Source organism: Rhinocladiella mackenziei (assembly GCF_000835555.1).
Source record: "Rhinocladiella mackenziei CBS 650.93 unplaced genomic scaffold supercont1.1, whole genome shotgun sequence".
NCBI classification, from domain to species: Eukaryota; Fungi; Ascomycota; class Eurotiomycetes; order Chaetothyriales; family Herpotrichiellaceae; genus Rhinocladiella; species Rhinocladiella mackenziei.
The window spans coordinates 2,394,105-2,420,674 of NW_013550604.1; the positions used below are offsets into that span (position 1 = coordinate 2,394,105).

The 26,570-nt window shown below is 51.0% G+C and overlaps 13 protein-coding genes across 13 annotated transcripts; 5 read left to right on the forward strand and 8 right to left on the reverse strand.

The window, feature by feature from the left end:
* Positions 1–1,165: 1,165 nt before the first annotated feature.
* Z518_00840 (uncharacterized protein) lies at positions 1,166–1,699 on the reverse strand (the record flags this gene model as incomplete). The annotated part of the gene is made up of 1 exon (XM_013421441.1): positions 1,166–1,699. The coding sequence occupies one exon, from the start codon at positions 1,697–1,699 to the stop codon at positions 1,166–1,168; it is 534 nt and encodes a 177-aa protein (XP_013276895.1).
* A 2,283-nt stretch (positions 1,700–3,982) lies between these two features.
* Positions 3,983–5,644, forward strand: Z518_00841 (uncharacterized protein; the record flags this gene model as incomplete). The annotated part of the gene is made up of 1 exon (XM_013421442.1): positions 3,983–5,644. The coding sequence occupies one exon, from the start codon at positions 3,983–3,985 to the stop codon at positions 5,642–5,644; it is 1,662 nt and encodes a 553-aa protein (XP_013276896.1).
* A 146-nt stretch (positions 5,645–5,790) lies between these two features.
* Positions 5,791–7,834, reverse strand: Z518_00842 (uncharacterized protein; the record flags this gene model as incomplete). The annotated part of the gene is made up of 5 exons (XM_013421443.1): positions 5,791–6,636; positions 6,721–6,843; positions 6,937–7,168; positions 7,256–7,500; positions 7,577–7,834. The coding sequence occupies 5 exons, from the start codon at positions 7,832–7,834 to the stop codon at positions 5,791–5,793; spliced, it is 1,704 nt and encodes a 567-aa protein (XP_013276897.1).
* Positions 7,835–8,190: 356 nt separating this feature from the next.
* Z518_00843 (uncharacterized protein) lies at positions 8,191–9,840 on the reverse strand (the record flags this gene model as incomplete). Its single annotated transcript, XM_013421444.1, has 1 exon — positions 8,191–9,840. The coding sequence occupies one exon, from the start codon at positions 9,838–9,840 to the stop codon at positions 8,191–8,193; it is 1,650 nt and encodes a 549-aa protein (XP_013276898.1).
* A 670-nt stretch (positions 9,841–10,510) lies between these two features.
* On the forward strand, positions 10,511–11,263 carry Z518_00844 (uncharacterized protein; the record flags this gene model as incomplete). The annotated part of the gene is made up of 1 exon (XM_013421445.1): positions 10,511–11,263. The coding sequence occupies one exon, from the start codon at positions 10,511–10,513 to the stop codon at positions 11,261–11,263; it is 753 nt and encodes a 250-aa protein (XP_013276899.1).
* A 281-nt stretch (positions 11,264–11,544) lies between these two features.
* Positions 11,545–12,405, reverse strand: Z518_00845 (uncharacterized protein; the record flags this gene model as incomplete). The annotated part of the gene is made up of 1 exon (XM_013421446.1): positions 11,545–12,405. The coding sequence occupies one exon, from the start codon at positions 12,403–12,405 to the stop codon at positions 11,545–11,547; it is 861 nt and encodes a 286-aa protein (XP_013276900.1).
* A 710-nt stretch (positions 12,406–13,115) lies between these two features.
* Positions 13,116–13,727, reverse strand: Z518_00846 (uncharacterized protein; the record flags this gene model as incomplete). The annotated part of the gene is made up of 1 exon (XM_013421447.1): positions 13,116–13,727. The coding sequence occupies one exon, from the start codon at positions 13,725–13,727 to the stop codon at positions 13,116–13,118; it is 612 nt and encodes a 203-aa protein (XP_013276901.1).
* Positions 13,728–14,299: 572 nt separating this feature from the next.
* On the forward strand, positions 14,300–15,724 carry Z518_00847 (uncharacterized protein; the record flags this gene model as incomplete). Its single annotated transcript, XM_013421448.1, has 5 exons — positions 14,300–14,336; positions 14,390–14,427; positions 14,477–14,773; positions 14,828–15,404; positions 15,450–15,724. 5 exons carry the CDS (start codon positions 14,300–14,302, stop codon positions 15,722–15,724), a joined length of 1,224 nt encoding a protein of 407 aa, XP_013276902.1.
* A 997-nt stretch (positions 15,725–16,721) lies between these two features.
* Positions 16,722–17,033, forward strand: Z518_00848 (uncharacterized protein; the record flags this gene model as incomplete). Its single annotated transcript, XM_013421449.1, has 1 exon — positions 16,722–17,033. The coding sequence occupies one exon, from the start codon at positions 16,722–16,724 to the stop codon at positions 17,031–17,033; it is 312 nt and encodes a 103-aa protein (XP_013276903.1).
* Positions 17,034–17,669: 636 nt separating this feature from the next.
* Z518_00849 (uncharacterized protein) lies at positions 17,670–19,021 on the reverse strand (the record flags this gene model as incomplete). The annotated part of the gene is made up of 2 exons (XM_013421450.1): positions 17,670–18,187; positions 18,247–19,021. The coding sequence occupies 2 exons, from the start codon at positions 19,019–19,021 to the stop codon at positions 17,670–17,672; spliced, it is 1,293 nt and encodes a 430-aa protein (XP_013276904.1).
* Positions 19,022–19,661: 640 nt separating this feature from the next.
* On the reverse strand, positions 19,662–20,726 carry Z518_00850 (uncharacterized protein; the record flags this gene model as incomplete). The annotated part of the gene is made up of 1 exon (XM_013421451.1): positions 19,662–20,726. The coding sequence occupies one exon, from the start codon at positions 20,724–20,726 to the stop codon at positions 19,662–19,664; it is 1,065 nt and encodes a 354-aa protein (XP_013276905.1).
* Positions 20,727–21,214: 488 nt separating this feature from the next.
* Z518_00851 (uncharacterized protein) lies at positions 21,215–22,801 on the forward strand (the record flags this gene model as incomplete). Its single annotated transcript, XM_013421452.1, has 1 exon — positions 21,215–22,801. One exon carries the CDS (start codon positions 21,215–21,217, stop codon positions 22,799–22,801), a length of 1,587 nt encoding a protein of 528 aa, XP_013276906.1.
* Positions 22,802–23,083: 282 nt separating this feature from the next.
* On the reverse strand, positions 23,084–24,655 carry Z518_00852 (S-adenosylmethionine decarboxylase proenzyme; the record flags this gene model as incomplete). The annotated part of the gene is made up of 2 exons (XM_013421453.1): positions 23,084–24,483; positions 24,535–24,655. The coding sequence occupies 2 exons, from the start codon at positions 24,653–24,655 to the stop codon at positions 23,084–23,086; spliced, it is 1,521 nt and encodes a 506-aa protein (XP_013276907.1).
* Positions 24,656–26,570: the final 1,915 nt, after the last annotated feature.

The window sequence follows — 26,570 nt, forward strand, 5'->3', positions numbered from 1 at the left end:
ATTTTCAAGGAATGTCTTCTCACTATGGTTGAGCAGCGATTCTTGACTTCTCTGAAGCACACCCGTTCACATTCTGGGACAATAGAGCCCTTCGAAATAGGACAAGTATTATTACAAGGCTATCTACCACAATCACCAGACTCCTGACCGATCCACCACCGCATTATCCTGGGCAATAAACAGATCTGTTCATTAATGGGTTATCGAACACTTCAGCTTCGCCCATCGGTTTTAGGAAGGGACTGGCGCTGACGAGGCCAAGTCCTGGGAGAAAAAAGAGGACAATTGCTTTGAGCCGCAAAATTGCGATCAAGAGGATTGGCTTGGCGGTAGCGAGAACCAAATGCTTCGAATATTCCTTCCTGCCTGGTTTCCTGGTTTCCGGCTGATTGCTGATTGCAGTTGGAGTTTGGTCCTTAACACATGGAAACAGGCTCGGCGTCTTCAGGTGTCTTTCTTTTCCATGTCTTGAGTCCATTTCCCTTTGACATTCCAGCGCTTCCCTCCGTGGCCAGATGAGTATGTCGCCGGTCAATGCATAACTCATCTTCGGAAATCCTGAAGAGTAGCTAGGTGAGATTTAATTGGGAGTGAGAAGCGTCCACTGTACGACCTTGAAATTGACGCCATGGCCTCCTTCGATGAAACGGAGGCTGTCTCGTCGCTTTTCAACTGACGCAGAGCAACCTTGTCGTCGTCAGGTCAGACCCTTTAATGGTCTTGCCTCGTTAGATGATTCTTGATTAGTCACGGGTGAGTCGACATGGGCCGGACATGTTTTCATGTCTGCGGCCTTGAAGCTTTTCCCCCACAAAGAGATCATCGATACGTGTCCCCGGGATGCAAGTGGTTTATATTGCGTGAACCGTTGACATATGGAACCGTATCCCTCGACCAGGCACTGAGCGGAACATTGCGTGATTGAAAGCCCGCACCGAAAGAGAACTGTCCTTGTACCGGCAAGGATACTACTGTCCGCATACCTTTTCGGGGAGAGTTTAAGTCGCAGAAGAGTTTTCAACGTCCCCCTTTTGGTTTGATGGAGACGACTTTAATCGAGGAGACTAAGCTCTGTCAACCGTGCAGGGAATTCCTCGACGACGTCCGGATGCTTGCCTCATGTCTAGTCTTACTATGGCACCATTGCATAGTATTCCCTCTTCCCTTAACGTGCCCCAGGCCTAATCATCGGCGGTCTCTCCTTCTGCTTGACGGATTTCGAGGAGCCCGCAAACGCTCTCTTTTCAAATCCAGCCTCGCCTTTCTTCGCCGTTGTCTCGCTACGATACGTCCCCCGTTCACTGTCATGAATGGTTTCCTTCTTTCTCACGCCGCTTTCGATCTCTGCTGTTCCCTCGCTGATTTTGCGATTCGCTGGACTGGTGTCAAGAGGATTGCTCCATATGTTGGCATTTTTAGCCGCTTCCCGCGCTTGTTCAGGGTCAAGGGACTGGCTGGGATCGAAGGAGATGGTGGTCTGGTTGGCGACGACGTCGTCGGTGCCGGATTTGGCCGTCTCGTCGGATTGTCGGTCAATCCGGTCACGGGATTCTTGCGCAAGGCGTTTGTCATAGCACCCTGATGTGCCTTCGGAGTTCGTGGATGTTGTGGCGTAGAGGCGCGAGGCTAGATTGGGTTGGGATGGACGGCCGCCCGGAGATGGAATTATCTGTCGAGACCTAATAATGGCAGAACGCATCTTCAAGAGCTGGTCTTGTCATTCACACGAGGTAGAAGTACGATAATAGATTTTCTTCGCCTTGAATTGAAAATGAATTCAGGGCTGGAGTGATGAGGCGACCATGTTGTCGAAAAGGTACATATGACGGTTGTAGACACCGAGATACGTAATTGCAACGTCACTCGCTAACATTAATTCAGGGGCCGCCTATAGGAAGAAATTCCAGATTTCCCTAATCAGGTCTATACAGCGCCACTTGCCACTAAAAGTGGCCCCCCCCGGGACTTTGGGAAACTCGGGCCATTATTTCACACTCTAGGGTCCTCCCTAACTGCGTTGATAAATAAGACGAACTTAGGGGTTCGCGTAGCGCCACGACCATGAGAGCCCGATATCCGTCCGGCATCCTCATTTATGTGTGTTTCCATCTGGCGAGAGAAATGGGTCGTAGACTTCGGATACCGGATCTGAAAGTACAGATCATACTCCATTGGCTTCATAGAAAAGGTTCGGTAGACGTCCGGAAATACGTTCGGGGATTCGGCTCTCTTTGTGACACTGTAGTTGGAAGTGGTTCAAGTCGCGAAAAGCCAGGAACACGATATAGGGCATCTCTTGGGCTTTGATTTCCACCGATGTTGAGTCATGTGGTTTGTGATTCTAGTACCTTCGTTGGTATGGATCACATCCGCTTGTGCGGGACACTGGGACAAATGCCCCTCCGGGTTAGTGCTCGCTAAACCCGCGAAACAATCTCTGACAACATCGACATCCCTCTCCTTGACGACATCATCCAGTTCAAGCTCAAGTCTTCTCAATATTGCGGCTGCAGCAAGACAGATCTCGACATAGGCAAGACTGTTTGTAGAGTCGGCTTGACGTCCTGGGCATTTTCTCGATTGGCAGAAATACTTTCTCCATACTGAGGTATCCTTAGCTTCCCTTTGAGAAGGCTATTAAAGTCGAGATTCTGTCCAGTTTCCTTGGCCTAGACTGATTTGGGGTTGTCCCTTCGTTGTAAACGAGGGCCTTCTTTGGTTCAACAAGCGTCGATCGTTCTGGGATTAAGCCGCTTATCCTCAGCGTCTCTTTGATTGCTCCTGTAAGGACTGAAGGGGTCTCCAGATCCGACAACATTGTCAGGTTTTCACGTGACTGCATTACCGGTCGATTTCTGGACGGACTTGAGCCAACCACTCAGGATTGATGTGGAGGAAGGAGAAGAGATTCGCCAACGCTCTGCCAACAATATTACCGTCCTCTACGATCATCCTGAAGGCTTCATCAGACAAGGCGTTCAAGCCTTTTCTCCTCTGGTGGAAGGGCTTGACTATCTAGGCCTTCTCGTGATCACATTTCAGAGAATCAATCGTGTTGAATTGTATTCATTGATGAGATCCTGGGTCTTTTCTCGACGGTCCTTGCTTCATGACCGAAAGTGGCCCAATGGTCGGAGCGGTGTTTCTGAGAGTAAAGCTTGATGGTGCTGGAAGAAGGCGACCGGCAGTAAATCCAAAATTCCTCAATAACGGAACGTTTCCAAATAAGTCTGTCATTTTTCGTTTCCATTCCGGAGAGAAATCTGGCTTTAACAAGCATTCAAAGCTTTGATTGAAGCAATAGTGGGTAATGATGTCCAAGGTCAAGGCGGCAAAGGTAACCATAGCATGCAAAATTCGACTATCCGTTGAACGGGCTTCAGCCCCAGTCGACAATTTTTCCATCTTCTCGACTAGAACAGGGTCCAATAGAAGTACAGGTCGTTTTGAGAAATATCGAGTCAGAGCTTCTCGGCGGGTTTTATCCGTGTGGAACTCTGCCATTCCTGTTCTATTTGTCTCGGTGGCCAGAGGCAAAGAATGAGTTCGAAGAGCTTTGAATCTTCAATTGAGAACTCGTCTGGGTTCCTCCGAATGATCGGTCTATGCTCTTTGTGTAATTCTTCGATATTCCCATTGTTTCGACCTCTCCGCGGGCCTTTGGTAAGGAGCTCCTAGAGTCACGGTCTGAATAGCTTATCTTCTTCATGGTTGATTATTGTTCGTGACGGAGTCGAATGCCGAAGATAACTTTGCGTGATGTTTCTGCAAGGACCGTTATTTGCAGCTTCAAGCCGAAAATGATGCATCACGTGAGTGAATTTTTCATATCACGTGTATAATTTGACCCTCAAAGAAATTGACTGCATATGTTCCAAATGGCAACAGGCACTCTAGAGCGCCAATGTCCTCGGAATGGCGATTCCATTGTGAAATATGACATGTATATCTAGAAGAACCAGTTTCTCGGTCTCAGTCGACCATGTCTTCTCATTACACCACGGAACCTCCTCCGACTGCATCCGTCCTAATCTTTACGACTGCGGGCCCTCTTACCGTTTCATTGTTTGCGAACCAAACGCCGTTGACCTGCAGAAACTTCCTCCAACATGTTCTCGACGAAGACTATACGAATAATATCTTCCACCGCGTCTCCCCTGGCTTCGTCATTCAGACAGGCGATCCCACGGGAACTGGTGAAGGTGGACAGAATATATATGAGGACCGAGAATTTGAAAGATATGATGAGGATTGGGCCAGAGTTATGGGGCGGGAGAAGGATGAGAAAATCCACTTTGGAGATGAGGTGCATTCCAGACTGAGGTTCAATCGGAGAGGACTGGTAGGCATGGCCAAAGGCACTGGTAATGGAGCGGGTTATGGTACCCAGTTCTTCATCACCCTGGGAGATTGCAGGGCAGAGCTGGATGGCAAATGTACCATGTTTGGTCGTGTCGAAGGAGAAGGCATCTACAACGTGGTCAAAATTGCCGAGGGCGAATTGGTTGAAGGAACTGAAAGACCCATATATCCCGAGAAGATTCTCAAAATTGAAATCCTCGAGATGCCCAAGGGTGAGGCATGGCAGAAGATGCGGGCGAGGAACAAAGTGGCCGAGCGCGTTGTGGAGGCTCCCACCAAGAAGAAGGCTTCCCAAAAGAAAGGAGGCAAGGCTTTACTTAGCTTCGGCGGCGAAGATGGCGAAGAGGATTCCGGCGACGTTGCAGCTCGACCGAAGAAAGCAAAATTCAACCCGGCCCTGATTGATGGGGGAGATGTCCCTGACCCAGAACCAAAAAGAAATGGTGCTCCTGAGAACCGAAAACAAAGATCACCCTCACCGCGACCTATAATTCCCCACAAGCGTAAAGCAAGTCCACCTCCTCTCGACACGTCACCATCCCGGATACAGCGCCGTAAGCCATCATTCCACGACCCAAATACACAACTACCCCTCCGCGACCCCGAATCGCCCTCTCGTTCACCTACACCGACAGAAGGACCTGTCGTGTCCAAAACATCCAGCTTAGAGGCAGAAATAGCCGCCCTCAAAGCATCCATGAGGCGAAACGTGTCCACCAAGACCAAGGACTCCAAACACAAGAAATCCGCCTTGGAATCTTTGATTCCGGCGACAAGCACACGAGGCCGCAAACGACCTCGGCCAGGCGAATCGAACGCGCACGACGATGCCCACGCGCTGAAAATGCTGAACGCGTTCAAAGCCCGACTCGAATCGGCGGACACGAACAAAGCACCCTCGAAACCCAACGGCCAGAAACACACATCACCCGCTCACAGCACGATACCGGACTCCCAAAACCGCCCTCCAGATTCCAGCACTGTTGCTGACGACGACGAAGCGCCGCTCTGTGACCTACATTTCATTGCAAACTGCCAGTCCTGTTCCAGGTGGAACGAACAGGGCGCCAACGCCGACGCGGAGTCCGACAACGATAAAGAGTGGATGAACCACTCGTTGTCGTTCGCCAAGGATCGACTCGGCAAAGACTTGACGTGGAAGAAGAAGAACGAAGAGGAACTCGTGGTCATTGATCCAAGAGAGCGGGAGAAGGAGCTAAAGTCAGAGAGGAAGCGCGACAGAGACAAAGGCAAGGGCAAGGGCAAAGACAGGCGGTGGTGAGATAGGAGCATTTCGCCGGTCTCGGTGATTGACCTGATATGACCATACGTCCCAAACCCTCACAATCAATATTCCTCCGCCTAAGTTTCTCTGTGTGCCACACAGGCATAGTTAGCCTCCCCTTGCTCACGTCAAGTTCAGCTTGTTCAAGTCGTGATATAAAATGCCAAATCGACAGGCTCCCCACCACTTTTCTCCTTCTCCTCCGCCTCGGTCTCCAGCCTCGTGAAGCCATTCCCCATCACCCCTCTCCACCGATTCGGACTCCGGTATCTAATATCCCAATCCTCACCACGCAATTCACCGGTAATGATCTCTCGATACAGCAACGCACTACCCGGCCACGTCGCGGTCACCCGTCCATCAACCCTATGGTTCTTGTACCACGACTTGCATCCGCCCGTCCACGTGAGGGTCTTGTGGATCTGGTCCCCATAGCGGACAAATTGGTCCGTGGCGTCCTGCCGGGGCGCGACGCTGTGAATGTCTTCGCCGGCAATCTTGTTCAGCCACCTGACGATGTAGCTCGCCGTCCATGTCATCGAGGTGATCAGCGTGCCGTGGCCGACGGTGGCGTTGGGGCCCGTGAAGATGAAGTAGTTCGGGAACTGGGGGCAGGCGACGCTGAGGTAGGATTCGGGTTCGTCCGCCCATTTCTTCGCCAGCGTCATCCCGCCGCGGCCGGTGACGGGGTAGTGTGGGATGTGGGAGACGTCGAAGCCCGTGGCGCAGACAATGACGTCCAGATCGTGGTGTCGGGATTCTGTCTGAATGCCCGTTGCGGTGATCGAGGTGATGGGCGATTTGGTCAATGTCACGTTCGGTAGGAGGAAGGATTCAAGGTATCCTTCGCCAGGCGTGAGGCGACGGCAGCCTAGCGTCCAGTTCGGGATGAGTTGTTCGCAGAGAGCTTCGTTGTTCTTCAGCGCGGCTCGCATGCGTGCCGTTGTGACTTCGGTCGATTTGGCGTTTTGCACGGAGCCTTTGCGGAACTGGAGTGATGTTAATATGGGTATATTCCTGAAGTGTAAATTGACAGGGAACGCCAAAAGGGCTGCGAGGAATGGAGTACGTACAAGTCGGAACCCTTTATTCATTCCATGCTGCAGCATCTTCCTATACTGCATGTGTTTCTGCGGATCCCTAAATCGTCGTTGTTCATTTCTCGTATACCGGGGATTGAAATTCCTTCCGGCATCCTCGTGCGAGGGGTCAACATCAGCCATATCAACGCCTGCATCACCGTTGGCCATTTCTTGGTCCTCAGGAGGATCAGGCTCGCCTTGGCCGACACCCAGGGCTTCACCTAGGCTCTGTGTGATCCATGTCGCGCCGCGTTGGAAACTCGTCACTTGAGCACCAGGCAATTTGGCCATTTGAGGCAAGATTTGGATTCCCGACGAGCCATTGCCGATGATACCGATTCTTTTGTGCGAGTAGTCGTAGGAGTGGTCCCACGCGGCGGAGTGGACTTTGTGGCCTGTGAAGTCGTGAATGCCAGGAATGTCAGGCCATTTCCACTGGCTACATGATGGATGTCAGTCACGTCAAAATACCACGCGGGAGGAATAATGCATGAATGAATGAAAGAGATGCACGGTCAACCCCTACCTCAAAAATCCTTGCGCGGAGACGATAACATCAAAAAGTTCTTCTCTTTCCTCGTGCCCGTTTTGGCGAACTCTGACTTTCCATTGTCCCTGGTCTTCTATCCAATCGAGACCAATCACTCGAGTGTGGAATTGAATATCCCGTTTGAGATTCCATTTTTCGGCTACCTTTTGCAAATATTCGAGGATCTCACTGCCATCTGCATAGAATTTAGACCAGTTGGGATTAGGATCGAATGGAAATGCCTGGAAAAATCCATTGATAAGTCCCCACCCCGGTTTACAATCTCTTGACCGAGCACAGAAGGGATGTGAGTCTTACGTATATATGTGCGGGCACATCACATTGTACGCCAGGATATGTATTGACCTTCCACGTTCCACCAATATCGTCGTTTGCTTCGAATATGACATTCTCGATAAATTCTTGCAGTTCAGGCTGCTCGTGTTGGATTTTATGTGCAAAAATCAGTCCCGAGAAGCCGGCTCCGATGGTACAAACTCGTAGTTTTCGTTTCTTATACGCATATTGATCGAGCATGGGCACACATATCTCGTTCAATGGGCCTATCGAACCCATGATGGTAGGGTGTTGACCATTCAAGATTGGGGAAAGAGCAGCGATTGAGAAATCGAGATAGAGGGCGAAAGAGAGAATAATCCTATCGGGCCGATGCTTGGTGATGGCAGGTGGCGACATTGAGATTCAGTCAATCGTAACACGTCCCCTCGGACTCTTCGAATTGGAGAAGTATATGGTTGCCTCGGAAAATCCATTCATGAATGGGATGAAGCTGGGCTTCCCCGCACCACCGTGTCATACTCACCCCGGGAAGCATCATCGTATTCAGCTGCTGTAAAGGGATGCTGTGGTTGGAAGAACAGATAAGCAGACGCAGTAGTTTTCGGGAGTTCACCGCCGAGACAATCACATGCTCATATATATTTGTACGGATTCATAATGCCGTTGGGGTCGTATAACGCCTTAATCTGTTTCATCAGCTTGATCATGGTATCACTTCGACTGTACCCGATGTATTTCTTCTTGGCAATACCGAGACCATGTTCTGCGCTGATACTGCCGTTTCGTTTCTGAATCCATTCGTAAACCCAAGGTTCTATCGCCTCCTCAACATCTTTCGTATACCTTCGAACGGGAACATTGAGATGTAAATTCGAATCTCCCATATGTCCGTATCCAACCACGCCCATGGCGGGATAGGAATCATCATCACCTACCAAGCCTTTTGTACTCAATCTTTCTCGGGTTTCTTCCACCAGTCGGTACAAATCCTGAATAGGAATGGACACGTCGTATTTATAGGTGCCGCCAAAATGTCCAATCGCTTCGGTAATGCCCTCTCGCCAAGCCCATAACGACTTGACTTGGGTCTCATCTTGGGCGAGAACACCGTCTGAGACGATTTCTTCGCCCATGACATGTTCCAAAAACTTTTCCAGCTTCTCGTTGTCGTGTTCTGCGTCGGAGCCGCTTGTTTCAATTAAGCAATAAAATGGATGGTCACCCTCAAGCGGTCGCTTGTTACCGGTGACGTGGTGTACAAAGCCTTGGCTTTGTGCGTCCATGAGTTCGAAAGCCGATAAGATTTCACCCAATTGAACTTTGGCCTCTTTGAATGCCTTTTGCACGTGTTCGAAGGAGGGAAGGCCCAAATAAGCGACGTTGACTGCCTTTGCCCGTTGCGGGCAGAAGATGGACACGCCGGTAATGATCCCAATGGTGCCTTCTCCGCCAATGAAGAGTTGTTTCAGATCGTAGCCGGTATTATTCTTGCGCAGCTTGGACAGGTCGTCAACAATAGTACCGTCCGGTAACACGGCTTCGAGTCCGAGGACATTGCCATGAAGGGATCCGTAACGTAATAATCTCAGACCCCCAGCATTGGTAGCCACGTTTCCACCAATTTGACACGATCCTTTAGCTCCCAGATCTAGGGGGAAAAGGTGACCGTGTTCGGCGAGGAAGTTGTCCGCCACCTCGAGAATGACACCGCCATCCACCACCAAGATTCCGCTAATATCGTCGAAACTTCTGATCTTGTTCATTCGGGAGAGTGAAATGACAATTTCGTCGAATACGGGCACACTTCCTCCGACCAGGCCCGAGTTGCCTCCTTGCGGGACCACGGCAAGGTTGTTCTCGTTGCAATACTTCAAGATCTGGCTCACGTCTTCCGTGCTCTTAGGTTTCAGGACAAGCTTGGTGTGACCTCGATATTTCCGCATCCAGTCGCTGTTGAATGCGGCGATATCATCCGAAGCATCTTTCGTCACTCCGTCAATGACCGCGGCATCGTCGCCTAGAGTCGATGTGAAGAATCGTATGTGTTCGGGCGTGACTTCCGCATATTTAGGATCTCGTTTGAGAGAAGGATACATGTCGGTGGTGTATTTTACATCGGGGCTTTTTTCGCCCGTTTCGGCTCGCCGACAAGAGGTGGTAGAGAAACGTTGGATGGGCTCGTAGCCGGATCGTATTGGTGGACGTGGTCGGAATTGAAGTCGTGAAGGTCTCTTCGCCTGACCCAGAACGCGGACCAAGTTTTTGGAGGCGGAGCCGGACATGATGATGAGATGAAGCAATGCCAAATGCAGAGGTCTCTGATACGGTAAGAAGTTGTCGCGAAGGAAGGGCAGGTTTCAAGTAGAGAAACAAATGCACAAAGGCCGAATTTCGGGGCCAGATTAACAGTTTTTTGCGTTAGTTACCCAAATAGGCTGTTTGTTCTCCTCCACTCTTGCTGCTTTATCTCCAGACCCGGCCTCTCAGGTCAAGGGACCAGCCCTGCCGTAGGAAATAGCCTGATTTGTTTGCCACATCTGCATGTTCGGAGGAGATGGCACCAACGAAAGATAACACAGCCTGTTTGGTATCAGGTCATCCTCAGAATACCAGAGCCGCCCCCAGCGTTAAAGCAGCACTCTTTGCATGCAGTATAGTCATCCCGCTTCTCCGGAGTCTCTAGGCACTAGCGGCACACCCCCGGGCCACTTGTGATCAGTCCCTCGTACAACGGGAGCCTAGGCCTGAATAGCACTAGAGGTTAATCAGTCCAATATGGGTTCAGCACGACCATCTACAGAACCGTTTCCAGGACTCAACTCCAGGTTTCTCTTCCAAACTCTCTAATATCACCAACGCTCAGGCTTTCTGAGAGGGACAATATCTCCAATCCATTATCTTGAACGTTTTCCCCATCAATACTCCAATACTCTCCTGAATACCTCCGCAATAATGGCCATCATCCCTTCCGCCTTCACCTCCCGCCCAGCCAACACAGCCATCACGTCCACGGCCGTGGCCCTCACGTTCTCCCTTGCCTGGTTCCTCAGTGACTTCTATGCCTGGAAATCCTTTGGCACTGGCGGCACTCCTCCCACCTGGGCAGGCTATTGGCGCATGACCAAGATCCGCATCAATCGAATGCTCCTATTTGGGAAAGACGATCTGACCGACCCGTCGCCACTATCGAGCTCGGGGCCGAAATATCTCGAGGCCGAAACTATTCCTGCCCGACAAGGCCCCCGACCATCCATCATGGCCCGCACCATGCCCCAGCGTCAAGTTCCGTACAAGAAGGGAACCGTCGATGCGGGCGTCGAAGCCAGAGTGAAGGCCATGATGGCCACCTTTGCAGCCCAATATCCGGACCTCCTGGACCTTCGACCCAGCAAGACTGAAGGAGGTAGCACCGATGCCATCTACGCGAAGCCATCTCTCCCGACTCTCAATGCAAAGGCGAAGAACGACAAGATCTTGACCACGGAGATCGCACACGCTCACCCGGCCGAGGGCAGCTTACACGTCTGGCTTGGCCAGGCAGATGCAAAGATTGTGGTTGAGAAGGGATGGGGCATGCGATTCCCTCTCGTCTTTGTGGATAAAGGCTGGACTATGGTCTACGCTCCTAGGACGATGGCGGAAGTGGATGTTGTGGAGCACATTGTCCAGGCGGGTATTGCGAATATTACTGGTGTTGAAGTGTGATGGAGACCGTGTTTCGGTTATGCATGGAATTGATCTTCAGAATAATTGTGCCCACGGAGTATTGCTGGAAGGACGAGGCTGGAGCCGGAAGAATGGAAAATTGCCTGCTTGTGGAGTGGAGTGGTAGGATATCACATGAATCTCGTAAATCATCTCTCTTCCGTCGCAAGGACAAACTATCATTTTCGATCTCCTTGTCTTCATATCTCTCCCAATCCTACACTCACCTACGTTTTGCAATCTGCTTCGTCCATTCATTTTGAGTCCTAAGTACCTTGGTCTCAAGCGAAGCTCTTCTTTTGACTCAACTCATTCTCGTACAATGGCAACCTTTCGACTTCCCTCACCCACAACCTCCACGGCTTTTCCTGAAACGTTTCACACATGATACTACACCCCTTGTGCTGCTCCTTAGTGAGGGCCTGGAACGCGAACTCCACATCTTCGGCCTCAGCACCATCACGCTTTAGCGGAACATGCTTCGCAATGGCCATGGCCTTTGTCTGCGCCTCGGCATTGATCCTCGTGTAAATCGCTCGATAGACTGCCGTGACAATATTGTCCGCGACGCAAGTGAACCCATGCCTCCGCATGAGGACGACCGATTCATCAGGTCCCTCCTTGCTGTTGGGGCCTGATGCGAATTTCTCCGCCAGCGCAGCTCCAAAGCGGGGATTGTTCACGAGCATATCGCGCTGATCGCCCGTTTCGTACAGCGGATCTATATCAAAAACCTTGACGCCGTCGGACCCCAAAAAGCCCGACATATGGTAAACGGCGCGTAGCTTGACGCCGGTCACCACGTAGGGCAGCACTTCCTCGGCGTGGCTGTGGATGACGCAGTTGACGGCGGGGAAGCGCTTGAAGAGTTCGCCGTGGATGAAGCGCTCCGAGTACCCCTTGGGCGCGTTCGGGTCGGCGGGGCCCGAATCCGAGACTCGGTACTGGATGAGGTCCGCCGGTCCCGACACCATTGCAGGTGCCATGTAGCCGCACATGATGTAGATGGAGGGGTCCGTCGGGTGGCGGATCGAGACGTGCCCGTAGGCGTCGACGACGGAGTGGTGGTGCAGAATGTGGTTGGCCGAGATCAGGTCACGGAGAGCGGTGGTTAGTTTTTCGTCTGCGGTGGTAGACGCCATTGGGGGATGGATGAGAGAACGAGGATTAGGTCTCTTGGATTCCAACAGGGTAGGGAGTATGGTCGGGTACTGTAAAGGATGAATGAAAAAGTCCAATTCTCCTGGATTTGTCGTTGTTTCCGTTTCAGTTCTGGTTCCGGTTCGCTGCGGCAGTGAAAAGTACGCCAGTCCTATATTTTACACCATGATAGAGTTCTCCTTCGCCTCGTATATCGTGAAGAGAGGTTCGGGATTACTTAGCACCGATACAAGTCGTGAGACACAGTTGTACGAAGCGATATCGGGAGGGATGAGCAGCCTCGCGTGTCAGAATGTTGGATCCGTGGAGCACCAAGCAATGAGAAACGAGCAATCAGAGTGGCGTCCTGGACTGGAGACGAGGGGACGAAAAGACTGGAAGGCATCAGGCTGGAGAACCGGAAAGGCGGGGGAGGAGGGGCCGCTACAGCGATAGCTCTAGGGACAGCTCCAGGTACAAGGATAGGGATCAATGGTTGGTGTTTATTGGAATTATCAGGGACATCATATCGCAAAATCACCCACGATCCGAACATGGTATATCATCCTATCCAGGCCATAGCCGAGATCCCCGCTCCCCGGTGAGCTCATCGGGGTCGTCCTCTCCTGCATTCTGTGGTCATTCTTGATACGAAGTCAACAATCCCCATATCATCTCGTCGTACAAACTCGTCAAATATTCAGCCTTGAGTCTAACAATCCAGCCTCGTCCGCTCCACAAAGAAGAAGTTCAATTCACTCGGTCGCGTTCGGAACTTCTTGACATCTTCCACGGTATTGACGATTCCCTCGGTCGCGTCTTTGATGGATTCCCAGCCCGAAAAATTCACTCGTACCGTCGCTTCCGTGTCATCCTTCAGGAGGTTCCACGCGGACACGGCGCCATAATGGGCTCCGCCCAAGCGCTGTGTCCGTGTCACGAACTCATGGTCGAATGCCGTCTTCTGGATATCCGAGGGAAGAGTCTCCTTGATCATCGCCAGGACTGGGGCGTTGATGGGAATTCGACTTTGTTCTATATCCATGTAGTGCATCCATTCGATCTCCATTTGGCCCTTGATCAGACCGTAAATCTCATCTTGTTGAGGTGATCCTTCAAATCCGTGTTGATGTTGGTCTTTGCTCTCCCATGCTCCAATGACGAACATGACGGTTGGGTCGTCAATTTGTGTGTAGAATAGAGTTTGCAATTTGCTGTACTCTTCAATCACCCTCTTGACTTCTTTCGTGTTCATCATCAGAAGAGGGTCCGATGCGGTAATGCCGCCCTTGAGGTTGATCTTCGCCAACTCGATGATTGCCATTTTTCTGTTGTCCCGATGAATGTCGGCTGTATCCGCGAGGTCACTGCCCTGGAACTTCAGTTATAAAATCATAGCCTCTAATCCTGTCTGGATGCCGAGGGCGCTAAGCTACGATGGATACTTTTTTTTCTTCCAGCAATTCCGTGAAGATGTCCAGGGCTCTTTCAGCGTAGGGGGCCTTTTCGGGGCTCAGCTGAAACTATGCTTTCGTGAGCTAGTAAGTATAGCCGACTCTAGGTCAGAGAGTTTGTTTAGTGAGTGGCTCCGTGGGGCTCAGCGCGGTCTTACTAGTCCGCAGATGTCCTCGTATAGCTTCGGCGTATTATAGTCGCCTTTATTGGCTTAAAGTTCGTGCATGTGAACGCCTGACCGGATGACGGTTTGATACTGAGGCCGGATCGATGCACCATATTTCTCTTCATTACCAAAAAATCTCATTTGAGAGATTGGTGTGGATGCTGCATTCCAGATCCCCATTTCTCCACGTTTTCTGTCACTTAATCGTGCTTGCAATTCCCGTTCACGGAAAGGGATTCGGTTCCCGAAATTGAGTCCAAGGGCAAATTATTCAAATGAGTCAACCACTGAAAGTCATTATCGTTGGGGCAGGTATGTCAGCCAATATGACAGAAATCCAAATTGCTGACTATGGCGGTGAAAAGGGCTATCAGGCTTAGCCATCGCGCATGGATTGAAACGAGTTGGTGACCAGGTATTCTTTGCATGATGGGTATACTAAGGCAGAACAGAATGGGATCGACCATGTCATTGTTGAAAAGGAGAGTGCCCCACGCGACCGTAATTGGGGGGTGACAATTGCTTGGAGCCATCCCTTTCTTGCCAAGCTGCTTCCTGAGGACATTTTCCAAAGACTACGAGAATGTCAACCAGATCCCACGCTGGACTCCAAGGAAGCAGGTTGTGAGAGTGTCATGATTCGAGATGGTCAGACTGCAGCTACCATAGTTGAACCTCCTTTTCCGGGGGTCCGAAGATTGAACATCCAAAAGACAAGGACGATATGGTCCGAAGGCCTGGACGTCCAGGTGTGTTCCCCAAAGCCGGGCCTTGGTGGTTGGTATGGATTAATTTTGCTCTAGTTTGGAAAAGCTCTCACCGATATTGAAGTGACGGATGACGGGGTAGTGGCCCGCTTCCACGACGGAACCTCAGAGTCCGGAACGGTCCTGGTGGGTGCCGATGGAGGGGGCTCATGGGTTCGACGTTGGCTCCTGGGAGACGCGGCGACGGCCAGAGTCTTGCCGTACACATTCATCAACTTTCCCATGCAGTATACGGCCGAACAAGCCTTGAAAATGGACAAAATGATCCATCCCATTGTTGAAGTCGGCATCCACCCGAAGTCGATGTATATTGGTATTTTTCTTCTCGACAAACCAGTGCTTGACAAGCCCGAATCTTGGATCTACTATATCCTTGCGACATGGCCCAAGCAAGAACAAATTGGCGATGTATCTGGAGACGAAAATATGGTGGATGAATTGCGACGACGAATGGATGGGTGGACTGATCCATATAAGTCAGCTGTCGAATGGGCGCCGAAAGATGTCAAAGCAAAGGCCGTGCCGTTCAAGATCTGGGCCCCTTCCTCCAACTGGGACAATCACGGTGGAAGGGTGACATTGTCCGGAGATGCCGCTCACAGCATGACATTCCGTACGTCAACCTGGTATCTTCGAACAATCTAACTGACGTCTCCAGACCGTGGCCAAGGAGCCAACAACGCCATTCGAGACAGCGAGAGATTTGTTAACGCCATGCTGAAGGTGAAATCCGGTGAGAGCACACTTGCAGATGCTGTTGCTGAGTACGACGAGGATGTCATCACTCGAGGAAAGCAAGAGGTCGAAGTGTCACGGTTGCAGACGAATGCTTTCCATGACCATGCCAATTTCTCCAGCAGCCCGATCATGAAGCATGGGATCAAGCCGACGATTGACCTCAACAACATTAAGAGTGCGCCGAAGGGCCAGTAGAAAGAAGATCAAAACGGAAAAGCGAAAGACGGTTTGGCCGGAGGGGGCATCCTCTCCTGCGCGGAGTGTAAACTGAATCGTCTAGATTCTGAGGATTTGACGTCACCGAGTTTTCGATGTTCTACACCAATGAATGAGATACAAGAATGCAAAACGGAAATTTGAGTCTGATGAGCAGCCCTTGATCCATTCAGCACAAAGGCACAAAGCTTGTCTATGAATCCTGTCATGCAATTCCCAAGAAAACTTCCTTTATTCTACTCTCGCTTCTAATCTTCTCGGTATGCTTCCGACCTCTTCGTTCATATGTCTCCGAATGATGCTGCGAAGCATGCTCCCAGAAATTCCATCCGACATCCATTTCCAGAGAAAAATTTAGGTTGATTTCCTCGCAGCTGACGCATTGATTCTTCAGCCTTAATTCATGCAGTCCTTGGGATGCATGTACCCGACAGGCCATTTCCTAGCGGGACGTAGGATGCAGTACCGTCCCCTCGAACGCGCGATACGGGCCCATCAACCAATTAATGGCATCGTTTCAGCATCAAGTTTGCCTTTGCACACGGTCATTCCTATAGATCAGGCCTCCAAAGGGAAATAGGCGACGATGGAGAACTTTCAGGCACCCTACCTACATATGTACCTTTCCCAATGTATACAGGATGAAGTCTGTAATGTAATACCGAAAACGCTTTCTCAACCAGCATCTTCATTTTCTTTGAAATGCGGATAACGTAGATTGGTGAGTGAAACTGGTCGTCTAACCGTCCTCGAGGCTGTCGATGTGATGTCTGCTTAACAGAACTGCATGAATTTCGTTGGGAGTTGTCTGCACTAGATCATCTAGATCTTATTCGTTCACATCATGAGATCAACGGACACAACAAACGAGTGAGATCGCGGAAGGAGCCGTGTCCACCAACAATCATCCTTCGAATCATTGGCTTCTGCTCTGCTGTGACAAGGTTACAAGACCATCTCGGTCGCCTTGCCCAGCATGCATTACGAGTCCCTCAATCAGCCTCCACCGACAGGATTGGGCGACGACATTGAGGCAATCCGCAAAGTTGTCATTGCCGAGCTCAATGCAGGCCCAACCGTCAACGTGGCCCTGCTCACACACTCATACCCCTCCGTCCCTGGCTCCCCAGCTATCAAATCACTAGACAAACACTCTCGCCTAAACGCGAGCCATTCGAACGGCATTGTGTTCTTCCTCGTGATCTCCGGCCTCCAGATCCCCGCCGGCACCACTCCTTTCGCCTGGGGTGGCAGCGTCACATCTCCGACCATGACTCTCGAAGACTAGATCCTTTGTCGACGGTACCGAAATCGAAGTCGTCAACCTCATGGATACACTGGGTCCCGTGCCTATGTTCTACCACGACATGCCACTCGTAGAAGCTGAAAGTATGCTTCCATGCTCGTTCCGCGCGTCTGGGCCGTAAGCTACTCTACCGTGCCCTTCACGGGACATCTCGTCGTACCGACATTTTATCTCGTCATGGAAGACGACAAAGGGCTTCCGCCGCAGATCCAACGCACGATGGTGGAAGGCGTGAATAAGGAGATTGCTAGGACGAGTTCTAAGGGGACCCAGGGAGCGCAGGAAATTCAGACACACAGTATTCAGAGCGGGCCTAGTTCGTTTCTGAGCAGAAGGTGCTGTGGTGAACAGATCCGAGGGGAGGTTGGAACCGGGTAATCGTTTCCGAGAATGCCGGAATTGTCTCGTACAACACTGGCGCTGGTTTTGGCCCAAGGTCGAAAAACTCGATATCAGCCTAGTCTGGCTGGGCGAAAATTGATGCAGGAGAACGAAATGGAATAGAATAGAGCGGTTCCACCTTAACTGTGCAGGGCCGTAGACGGAACTCAAAGTCTTCATTTCATTCATCACCGCAAAACCTCATCGAAAGGAGGTCCGTTAGGACTCATGCAAACCTTAGACAACACCCCTCACCCTTATAGCGAGGCCCAGATCCAATTCTTCGTCGGTATCCTTGTCCTCGCGCTCACCACGAGCCGCCAACGCCGTCGAATTCGCATCCCAACTATCCGAATCCAGATGTTCATACCCACCGTTGCGCTTCTTCATCAATCCAATCTCCTTCCACGTCTTTACCCTTTCATCAGAATCCTCATCACCATCCTCCGCTTCGCTCTTGCGGGCGTGTGGATCCTTAAACTCCAGGCTCTGCGGACTCTCCGAACTCCTTCTTGTAAGCGACAAAAGCTTCATCTCTGCTTGATCTTGCTGTGCTTTCACCTTGTTGACAATCGGCGTCGTGTATATGTCAAAAGCAATCGTCAGGCTCCACGAAACCGTCATGAGGGCGTAGAACCATTCTGCCGGCGCGCCTAGAGCGAGGATTTGATAGCACTTCGTGCCTGGAGTCTGGATTTCAGATTTACTTGCGTCGTTGCAGCCGAAGATGGCGACGTCGGTCATGATGGCCAAAGCTGTGTAGCATCATTAGAATAGATATACATCCAAATTGGCATGGAAATTGGGGCCGTACGGAAAGCAAGAAATATAGTAACACCCTTCCACCAAAGTAAAAAATTGAACACCCCCGTCTTCCGGAGAGCAGGATAGTGGCGACGCTGCAAGTGGTCCATGAAGCAGCTCGTGGCTTTGATGCAGAAGACAGCCAAACCTTTGACGGCCGTGACCAGCAGATGAAGATGCCGATCCGGATTGGCAGCGGCAAAAACGACCCAAATACTCAGACCGGCGGCGACGACGCTGGCTAAGTATCCGGTGCGCCGCGTTTGCCAACCGATATGCTCATCGCGGCAGCGATAGAAGGTGACGCTGGTGGAGGTGATGTTCAGCAGGACCACGCACATCGTGAGGCCCTGGTAGATGGGGAGACGCTTCGAGCCCACGCAGCTTATGAACGGGAATGTGCTGTAGAGTTCAGCAATGCGAGGTGGGTGGGCCCCCGTCTCTGGGTCAGGGGGAAAACTATAATATGTCGTGAACAAGTAAAGCAGCAGGACCGTTTCTAGAAATGACGAAGTGATGGGCAGTAGAGCTCCGACGACGTTCATACGAGGGGATAGGTAATCCACGAGGGGGTTCCATGGTCGTTGCTTTCGTCTGGACCTTCGTTGGATGGTCTCTAAGGTTGTTTTACGGCGTTGAAAGCGGTGGTCGAATTCTGACGCTGGCACGTCGGGCTGCACGACATCTCGAGTGTAGTCATCGAGGAAGGCAAAGGATTCGGATAGGTAGAAACTGCTGCGATTTGGGTTTGCTGCTGCAGAGGAAGTAGTGTGGAAAGACGACATCTGCCATCATAGCTTGTGAAAGTGATGCAAAAAACAAGTTTGTAGAGAGAAGCGAGAAAAAGGAAAAGTAAAGCCCAAAGACATTGAAGATCATTACGACACTCGGCTCTTGGTTTAATGCAGGTTGATGTGTATTGGACTCGATAGGTCGGTGCTTTTGGCATTTGCAAGGCCTCCCGTTCTAGTAATAGTCGCTCGAAAATCGCGGTCAAGGCCGTCCATGCTTTGCAGACCACAGACTTGTTCATGAAGTGCCGCGGAGCCGGAAAGGGTCCAATGAATTAAAGAATTAATCAGATATATCGAACGTGGTCCCAGTCGCATTCTGTGGCTGTCTTTCAAGGGAATAAAATGTTGTGGATAGTCAGAACAAGCCTCGAAAGCCAAAAAAAAAAAAGCGGACCCCTGCACGCTTGGCGGGTAGCCTGATCCTTCGCATCGGGGGGGATAGATTGGTGCCAGCATGTGCGGCTGATCTCATGGTTCGCATATTTGGGAGATGATGATTAATAGAGGAAACATTTCCCCGGTTACACAAGCGAAAAAAGGCCTGTGTTGTTGTGGCATCCAGCTTCCAGGGGGGTTTTTTTTGATGTAATACATGCATAACTCGGATAAAATTTATGGAGGCGTCGAAAAATCATCTGAAAAGTCGTTTTCCTGAAGCGCCATCACCAACACGCCAGGCTGCTGGACCTGGAACACCTAATAACCCATGGCTCATCCCCTGAAAACCTACTCCACCACCTTCACCATCGGCTTTGTATCTTCGCAAAGCTTCTCGTAGGTGATCTGGCAATAATCCTCCTTGATGTGGATTGGGAATGTATTCTTTGACCTCTCTCTTCAATCGTTCAATGTCTTTATTGATGGATTGAGATTGCTGGTTGTTGAGGTTGGGTTGTTTCTGCTTCTCTTCCAAAGACTCGAGTTCTTTTTCTCGCCGCTGTCTTTCCTCCTTTCTGGTGTCTTCGTAGGCTTTGGCCCATTCAACTTGTACTCCACGAGCTCTTTCCACAATTTCTCCCACAAACCATTTCCCGTAGATTCTGATTGCTTGCAATGGAGCTGAGGTGACCGACTGCGATACGATGGAATTGACGAGTCGTTTTACCGTAGTATTATTAAGTGACAAGGCTCGCCACTGGTTGTACCGAGAGTATTGATCCGGATCGAGGGTATCGGCCAAGCGTTCTCGACGTTGTTCTTGTCTGGTCTCCTCCTCTTCCGCCTGTTGTCGTTCCTGCTCGTCCATATTTTCCAGCATGCCATCAATGTCACCTTCGTCATCTTCTTCCGCTTCAGCAGCGCCAGACCTCGCACTGACTACGGATTTCGTCCCACGGCCCGATGTTCTTCCACCGTCACCCTGACTACTTGAGTCTGCTGGGAGTTGATGAGTGGAGCGAACATCTTCATCGTTGAGTTGAGTAGACTTCTTAGGTCTCCCACGTCCTCTACCGGCGACTTTGCTGCTCACACCTGATACGAAACTGTTGGCTACGCTGCCAGTTTCGGAGCGAGCACCGGTAACAGCGGATCCGTAATGCCCACTTGCATCTTGAGCGGGGAATGACGTTTGTCGGAGCGGGTGTAATTTTGGTCGCTTAGGCACGCCTTGGGCCGATGCTTGGGAGCCCACGGACGGTCTCTTTTTCGGGTTGGGGAGGCTGGCGGCAAAGGGCGCTGGAGGGGAACTGGCCATGATGGTGGAATTGAACGTGGATGGAAGGGGAGATGTGAGGATTATCGACAAAAACGCGTCACAAATCGTATCATGTGTGAAACAAATGGAAGTGGAAGAGACTGTCGATCTCAAGTTAGTCAAGTGAAACACAGATACACGGAAGATTCGAAAGTGAATGGAGATGACAATGTTAGATCTCCAAATGAATGGTGTACAAAGAATCGCAGGCACACAGGGAGGAAGAAGGCTTGAAGGGGTCAAGCCACGAGACTAGTCATCAGCCTCATTGCTTAGCCCTCAGCATTGTCACTCTGAAGAGGAACCTAAAGGCGTCCCGCGCTCCGCCACGCAAATCATCCTTGCCAATTTCACCGATACAGGGAAGAGCGTTTCAGTTTGAAGGGGCCGAAAGTATATCGAAGATGGGACAAATGCATAATAACCCTTCTCCACTGCCATGGCTCCTGTGTTTCGATCACATTTGACTTGATCCACTTCAGTGCACCATGCGCTCTTCGGTCGTCTATGAATCTCTCGAAAAACAAGAGCGACAAACCGATGTGTCCAACCACGTATACAACGGCGCCTCAGGGACGAAGAAAACCTGCATCGCCGGCCTAGCATTCAGCATCCTGGTAGGAATCGGCTTTGTCGTCCTCGGCATCCTCGCACAAGGTCGCTCGGTGACCTTCCACCTCAATTCGGTGACTCTCGAACTGGTCCCCCTCGCAATCAACGTGGTGGTCCTGGTCGTGACCGAGTCTCAGGGCTACATACACGCGACCTCCCTGCGATGGGCACTGTTCTATGAAGGAAAACTTGAATTCAACACGAATCTGCGCCTTTTGACGTTCAGCAAACACAATTTCGCTAATGGCATCATTGCCAATGCGATCTTTTTCATTAGCATCGCCGTCTGTTACGGTGCGTCGGCCATGATCCTGGTCCGGAATACCTACGAATTCTACTTGAACGGTGGCGGCGATTGGGACGAGATCAGCCACCTCGTCAGTATTAGCAAAGTCACCCCGATTGCGCTAGGGATCGCCATCCTCATTCAATGTGCCTTGTCCATCTGGTGCTTGCACGCCTCGAGGATACCCACCTGGAGCTCCGACCCTCTCACGACCCTCCAAGCAGCCAGCAACAGCAGAGGGCTTATCTACCAGAAGGGTCGATGCATGATGTCGGTGCACGACAGATCCTTACTCCCAACGGCCATGAGACCCCAAGCACGCCAACGATCTCCCTACGCCGCAAGTCCGAGAATCATCCACGTCCTCCTGGTCGTGACGATAGTCTTCTTTGCCCTTGTGATCTGGACGGGTATCATCATCCACGTCGGGCAACACAATATGCCTGACGCATCCTGGAACTTCTTCCCTACCGCTGCGGTGGACACCATGACCAACAACGTCGAATTCCAAGCCGCTACCACGCAAACGGTATTCCTGAAATTCTTTGCTAGCTTCAATCCTGGCTATGCTCCCATCTATGTGCCGGAGATTAACATGCTAGCGATCTTGATCTTCTGCGTCGCCATCCAGTCGTTTCTGACCATTGGCCTGCACTGCGCGGAGCTACAGGTCATCCTCCTCCGCGATGAGAATGTCTGGCGCACACTCATGGGCCCCACTGGCACCGAGGCACCGAGCCTCTACAACTCCGTCACCAAGCCTTTGCGCACAATTCCTAGTGTGGCACTCCTAGTTTTCAAGCCCGTCGTGCATTGGATGTTTGGATCCGCGCTGGGTGTGGACTACGCCAAGGGCGTGCTCATGCGAGTCCCGCACGTCACATACCTAATGGCGCTGTGGCTCGTGTTTTTGGCCTTTGTCGGTGTTATTAGTTTCACTCGACCCAAGGGACCGCTGCCCGCAACATACGGACATTTACAGACCATGTTGGACGTGGCGGATGAACTTTCCGATGTCATGTACTGGGGTGACAAGGGCGAGGCGACGGGGCTGTTGGACCAGAGTCAGGAAGAGGGAGGTCGACTAGGAGAAGGTAACAAGCAGACAGAGGTCAGGCATTCGGGAACCAGTACCCAGCCATTGCCGGCCGTGCAGATGGATGCCTCGTACTCATGATGGCCAGATAGATTTCTCAATGCCAATGAAGTACCCCGACAATATGTTGTAAATGCGATCTGACCTGTGAACAGCCTACGAGAGGAGCGAATTGGGCGAGGAAACACTTCTATTATCAACTATCATATCAGGGAGTTCACAAAGGAGTGGAAGTATTGCGAAAAGCATCAGCAGAACTTGAAGTAAAGGAAAGTCGCTCTGGGCCATCAATGTTGATGTTCATCCTCTTCCCTGTAACATGTCGGCTGATTTCATATCATGATGACATTTCCATCGCTCCGTTCAGAAGCCTCTCTCACCGATCCGAGGTGCACCGCCTTTCCAGTCATTTCGTTCATAGTAACGAAAGACCAAATCATAGCCATCGAGGTCATGAACAATGCGATCAATGCGACGATATCCGTGAATTGTGTCCATCTTCGTGTTACGACGAGCCACTTGTCGTTCCAACATCCTAATTTGAGCCAACTCGTCGTGATCGGCACAAGCACTCTCTTCGAAATGGGACTTGGCTTCGAAGAGAGTGACACTGAATCGACCCGGTTGAAAAATGTCCACAACGTGTTGAACGATTTCAGCGGTCTCACGACCCTTCGGGCCAACGGGAACGTTGGTTTCGAATGAGGCATAAGAGCAGATGGGTTCAGGGGTGACATGGACCGTGAAATAGTGAGTTCCCTTTTCCCCAGGGGGCGCTGGAACGACGCCGTTGGCAGAAAATCCACAGGGTGTGAAAAGATAGGCGTCCACCCGAGCATCAGGATATTTTTCGACAGGGTAAACATCAGAAAGGCCGCAGGATCGAGAAACGACCGCGCCCAAAGCGTGACCTTCAGTGGTGAGTTCAACCGGGAAAGGTTCTTCCTTCAAAGAGATGTCACCGCCATCGGATGAGGCGTTGCTGAAAACATCCACGTGATCATCATGTCCTCTCTGAGATCCTTCCCACTGATCTTCTGCGACCGCACTCGCATGGTCGAGGTAGAATTGTTTAGCATTCTCCTCGTCCAGATCCGTCATGAGAATCTCAAGAGTTTCATCTTCACCTTCGCACACCTTCGAACCACGATCAACCACCAGGGAGGATGGTAGGTCCAGCGCTCTGGTCTCGGTTGTTGTTGGACTATCCATGCTCTGTGGACTGGCTGGTGGTGTCAACGTGGTGTATGGTTCAGTCAGATAGAGGTACCAATGCTCGCCATTCATCTTGCCAATCATGTATGCACTTCCCCCAACAAAGAGTTTGTCGAGAGTATGAACCTCATCACGCCAGCTGCGGTGTGGTCCGCGTTGACGGTCAGGGAACAAGTAATTCTTGCGGCTGTAAAAAACACGATATGGAGCGGCAGCAACAGCAATGCCGCGGGATGGTGGGGCTGTAGAGCGTTCGAAGCCACCGAACAGAGTCGCAATTTCGAGAATTCGTGGGAGGCCACAGAGCAAGGTGGTAGTTCCACATGTCTTCAAGATGAGTTTGTGAGGGAAGACGAACATGCTCGACTCAGAGAGAAGATAGGCGTCGACATCTTCAGATTCGACGATGGACAATACTTTGCAGTTGACCAAGTCAAGCATTGACTTCCATATCTCGGCGGACACGGCTTTGAGGCCGGCTGGTTCGGAGCAACCCTGAAGGGCGTCCGGGGATGGACTGAACCATACCTCTAACAGTTTTTCGGGACCTTGGCACCGTTAGCGATTGTTTTGATTGATGTGATTTCACACCAACTTACCTTCGAATGCATTGCTAGAATCAAGATCTAGCGCAACTTCACGATTGATAGTCAAAGACGGAGTATGACTAACGCTCGATGGTGAAGCAGTATAATTCTTGGGGATCCCAATATGTACCATATCCTTATCGAAGGGGTGGACCAAGTCCTGTCGAGCTGTTGAAATGTGTGGGAGCAGGAAGGTGAAAATACACTGATCTGACGATTCAGTGAAGCACTATCTGCCGCCCAGACGAACAATGCGGTGTCCGCCTGAGAAGAGAAGGCCCACTCTCTGTGGGAGTATTGGAGGCTGGCTTTTGCCAGCAGCAATATTTTGAAGTGATTGGAATTCCCCTTTCAAGGGTCGTTAAGGAGGCCGGGTGGAGGAGAGAAGGAAGAAGATTTCCTGCACGAACGGAATCGTGGGCAGTATTTGCGGCTTCGCTTGGGATCAAATTTCGATACTTGTCCCCGTTCCGACCGGGAGGTTTGTGTTTGTCAGAGGTTTGTTCTTGATGGAAACAATCGATTTGAGGGTCAAAACAAAAAAGGAAATATTAGGATCCGCCAGTAGCTGGCGTTACCGAGGCCTGTTGCGAGGTCAGTAACTTGTTTGGCTGACTATGGTGAAGGAGAAACCTACTTTGCTGGTTTGGACAGGAAGCGTAGCAGATCTTTGCGGCTCATAGAGATTCTGTTAGGAACTGCTGGAAAACAAAAGCGGCTGTCACAGCCCGAGAATGAGACAAGTCGCGGGATTGGTGAAGTTGGCCAGATCTGCGACGCTGGGAGGAGGTTTGTGAGTGAGATGAAAATGCCTCTGGTGGAAAATCTCACACCGCTTGGGATGCTGTGGGTGCGTGGTCTCGGACGAGGTCAGTGAGCTGGGGTTGATTGCAGAAAAGCTTTGAATTGGAAGATCCAGGAATGTGAAAGAGGACTGTAGTGGTAGTAGAGAGAAAGCGGCGAATTTTGAAATGGTGTTGCACAAGAAGAAACTGCGCAGTTGCAGTCGCGAGATCAAAGACCAAGTTTTGTGCGAGCGAGAAGGCGTGCCGTGCCACGGAGGTCAGAGTTTTGAGTGGCTATTTCTCTTTTGTGCGCGTGCCTGTGTGGAGGAATGGGCGCGGGGCTTGGAAAATCACAAGCAAACAACGTCCTAAGGGGCCAGCAGTCTGTCAAGGGTATGAAGCCGATTCACCCCGATGACGAAAAGTGTCCTGGCTGGTTTGGGCATGGATTAGGCACTGCCTTGCTCAGGTCAGCAGGTTCATAGGCCTGCACAATCAGGCTAGCCGTGGCGGGAGTACACGCTACTTTGTTGCTTTTGTGGCTAGCTGTGTCACCCACAGTCGAGGTATCGACTGAAACCTTTACAACATGTCGGCATGGCTCTCTTCATCACTATCAAAACAAACTTGTCTTGAGGGATGTTTCTGGTTTCTTCCATTGCTATAAGCCTTCCTCCTTTCCCAGACCATAAGTTTCAATAATAATGCCGCAGGGTGCGCCTGTCAATCCCTCTTCCTCGAAAAGCTGGGCTCCCCTTTCTGGCTCTTCGAGCCTTGGATGTAGAAGTAAAAAAAAGTCCGACACTTGATATCATAGGGGCGGTGTAGATAGAAGCGAGTTGTGAAACTACTGACCCAGCAAAGTTATCAGCATCGGGCGTCCCCTGATCTAGTAGGCAATACTTCGGCCATAAAGACTCAGGGCATTGCATTCCACGAACACATGTACGAGACTACGAGGCAGCATGGATTTATGTCACGACGATGGCCACGTATGGGCCACTCGTATTTTGAAGGCGTCTGGCCAAAAGGTCTGTTGAACACCGAATAACAACACAAGAAGCAGATGGCAAAGAGTCCCTCCTGCGTAGAGTTAGATGCTCACAAGGCTGCATCAGTGAGCCACCCCCGCATCAAGGCTGGTGAGTGGCTGAGGCCCCCCGGCGCTCACCCGAGTCGGCTTTCGCCGTTGAAGTTGCTTAGCAATTGCAGTTCCTCTGGCGAATCTTTCACTTACGACTAAATTCACTGTTTTAATCTCTT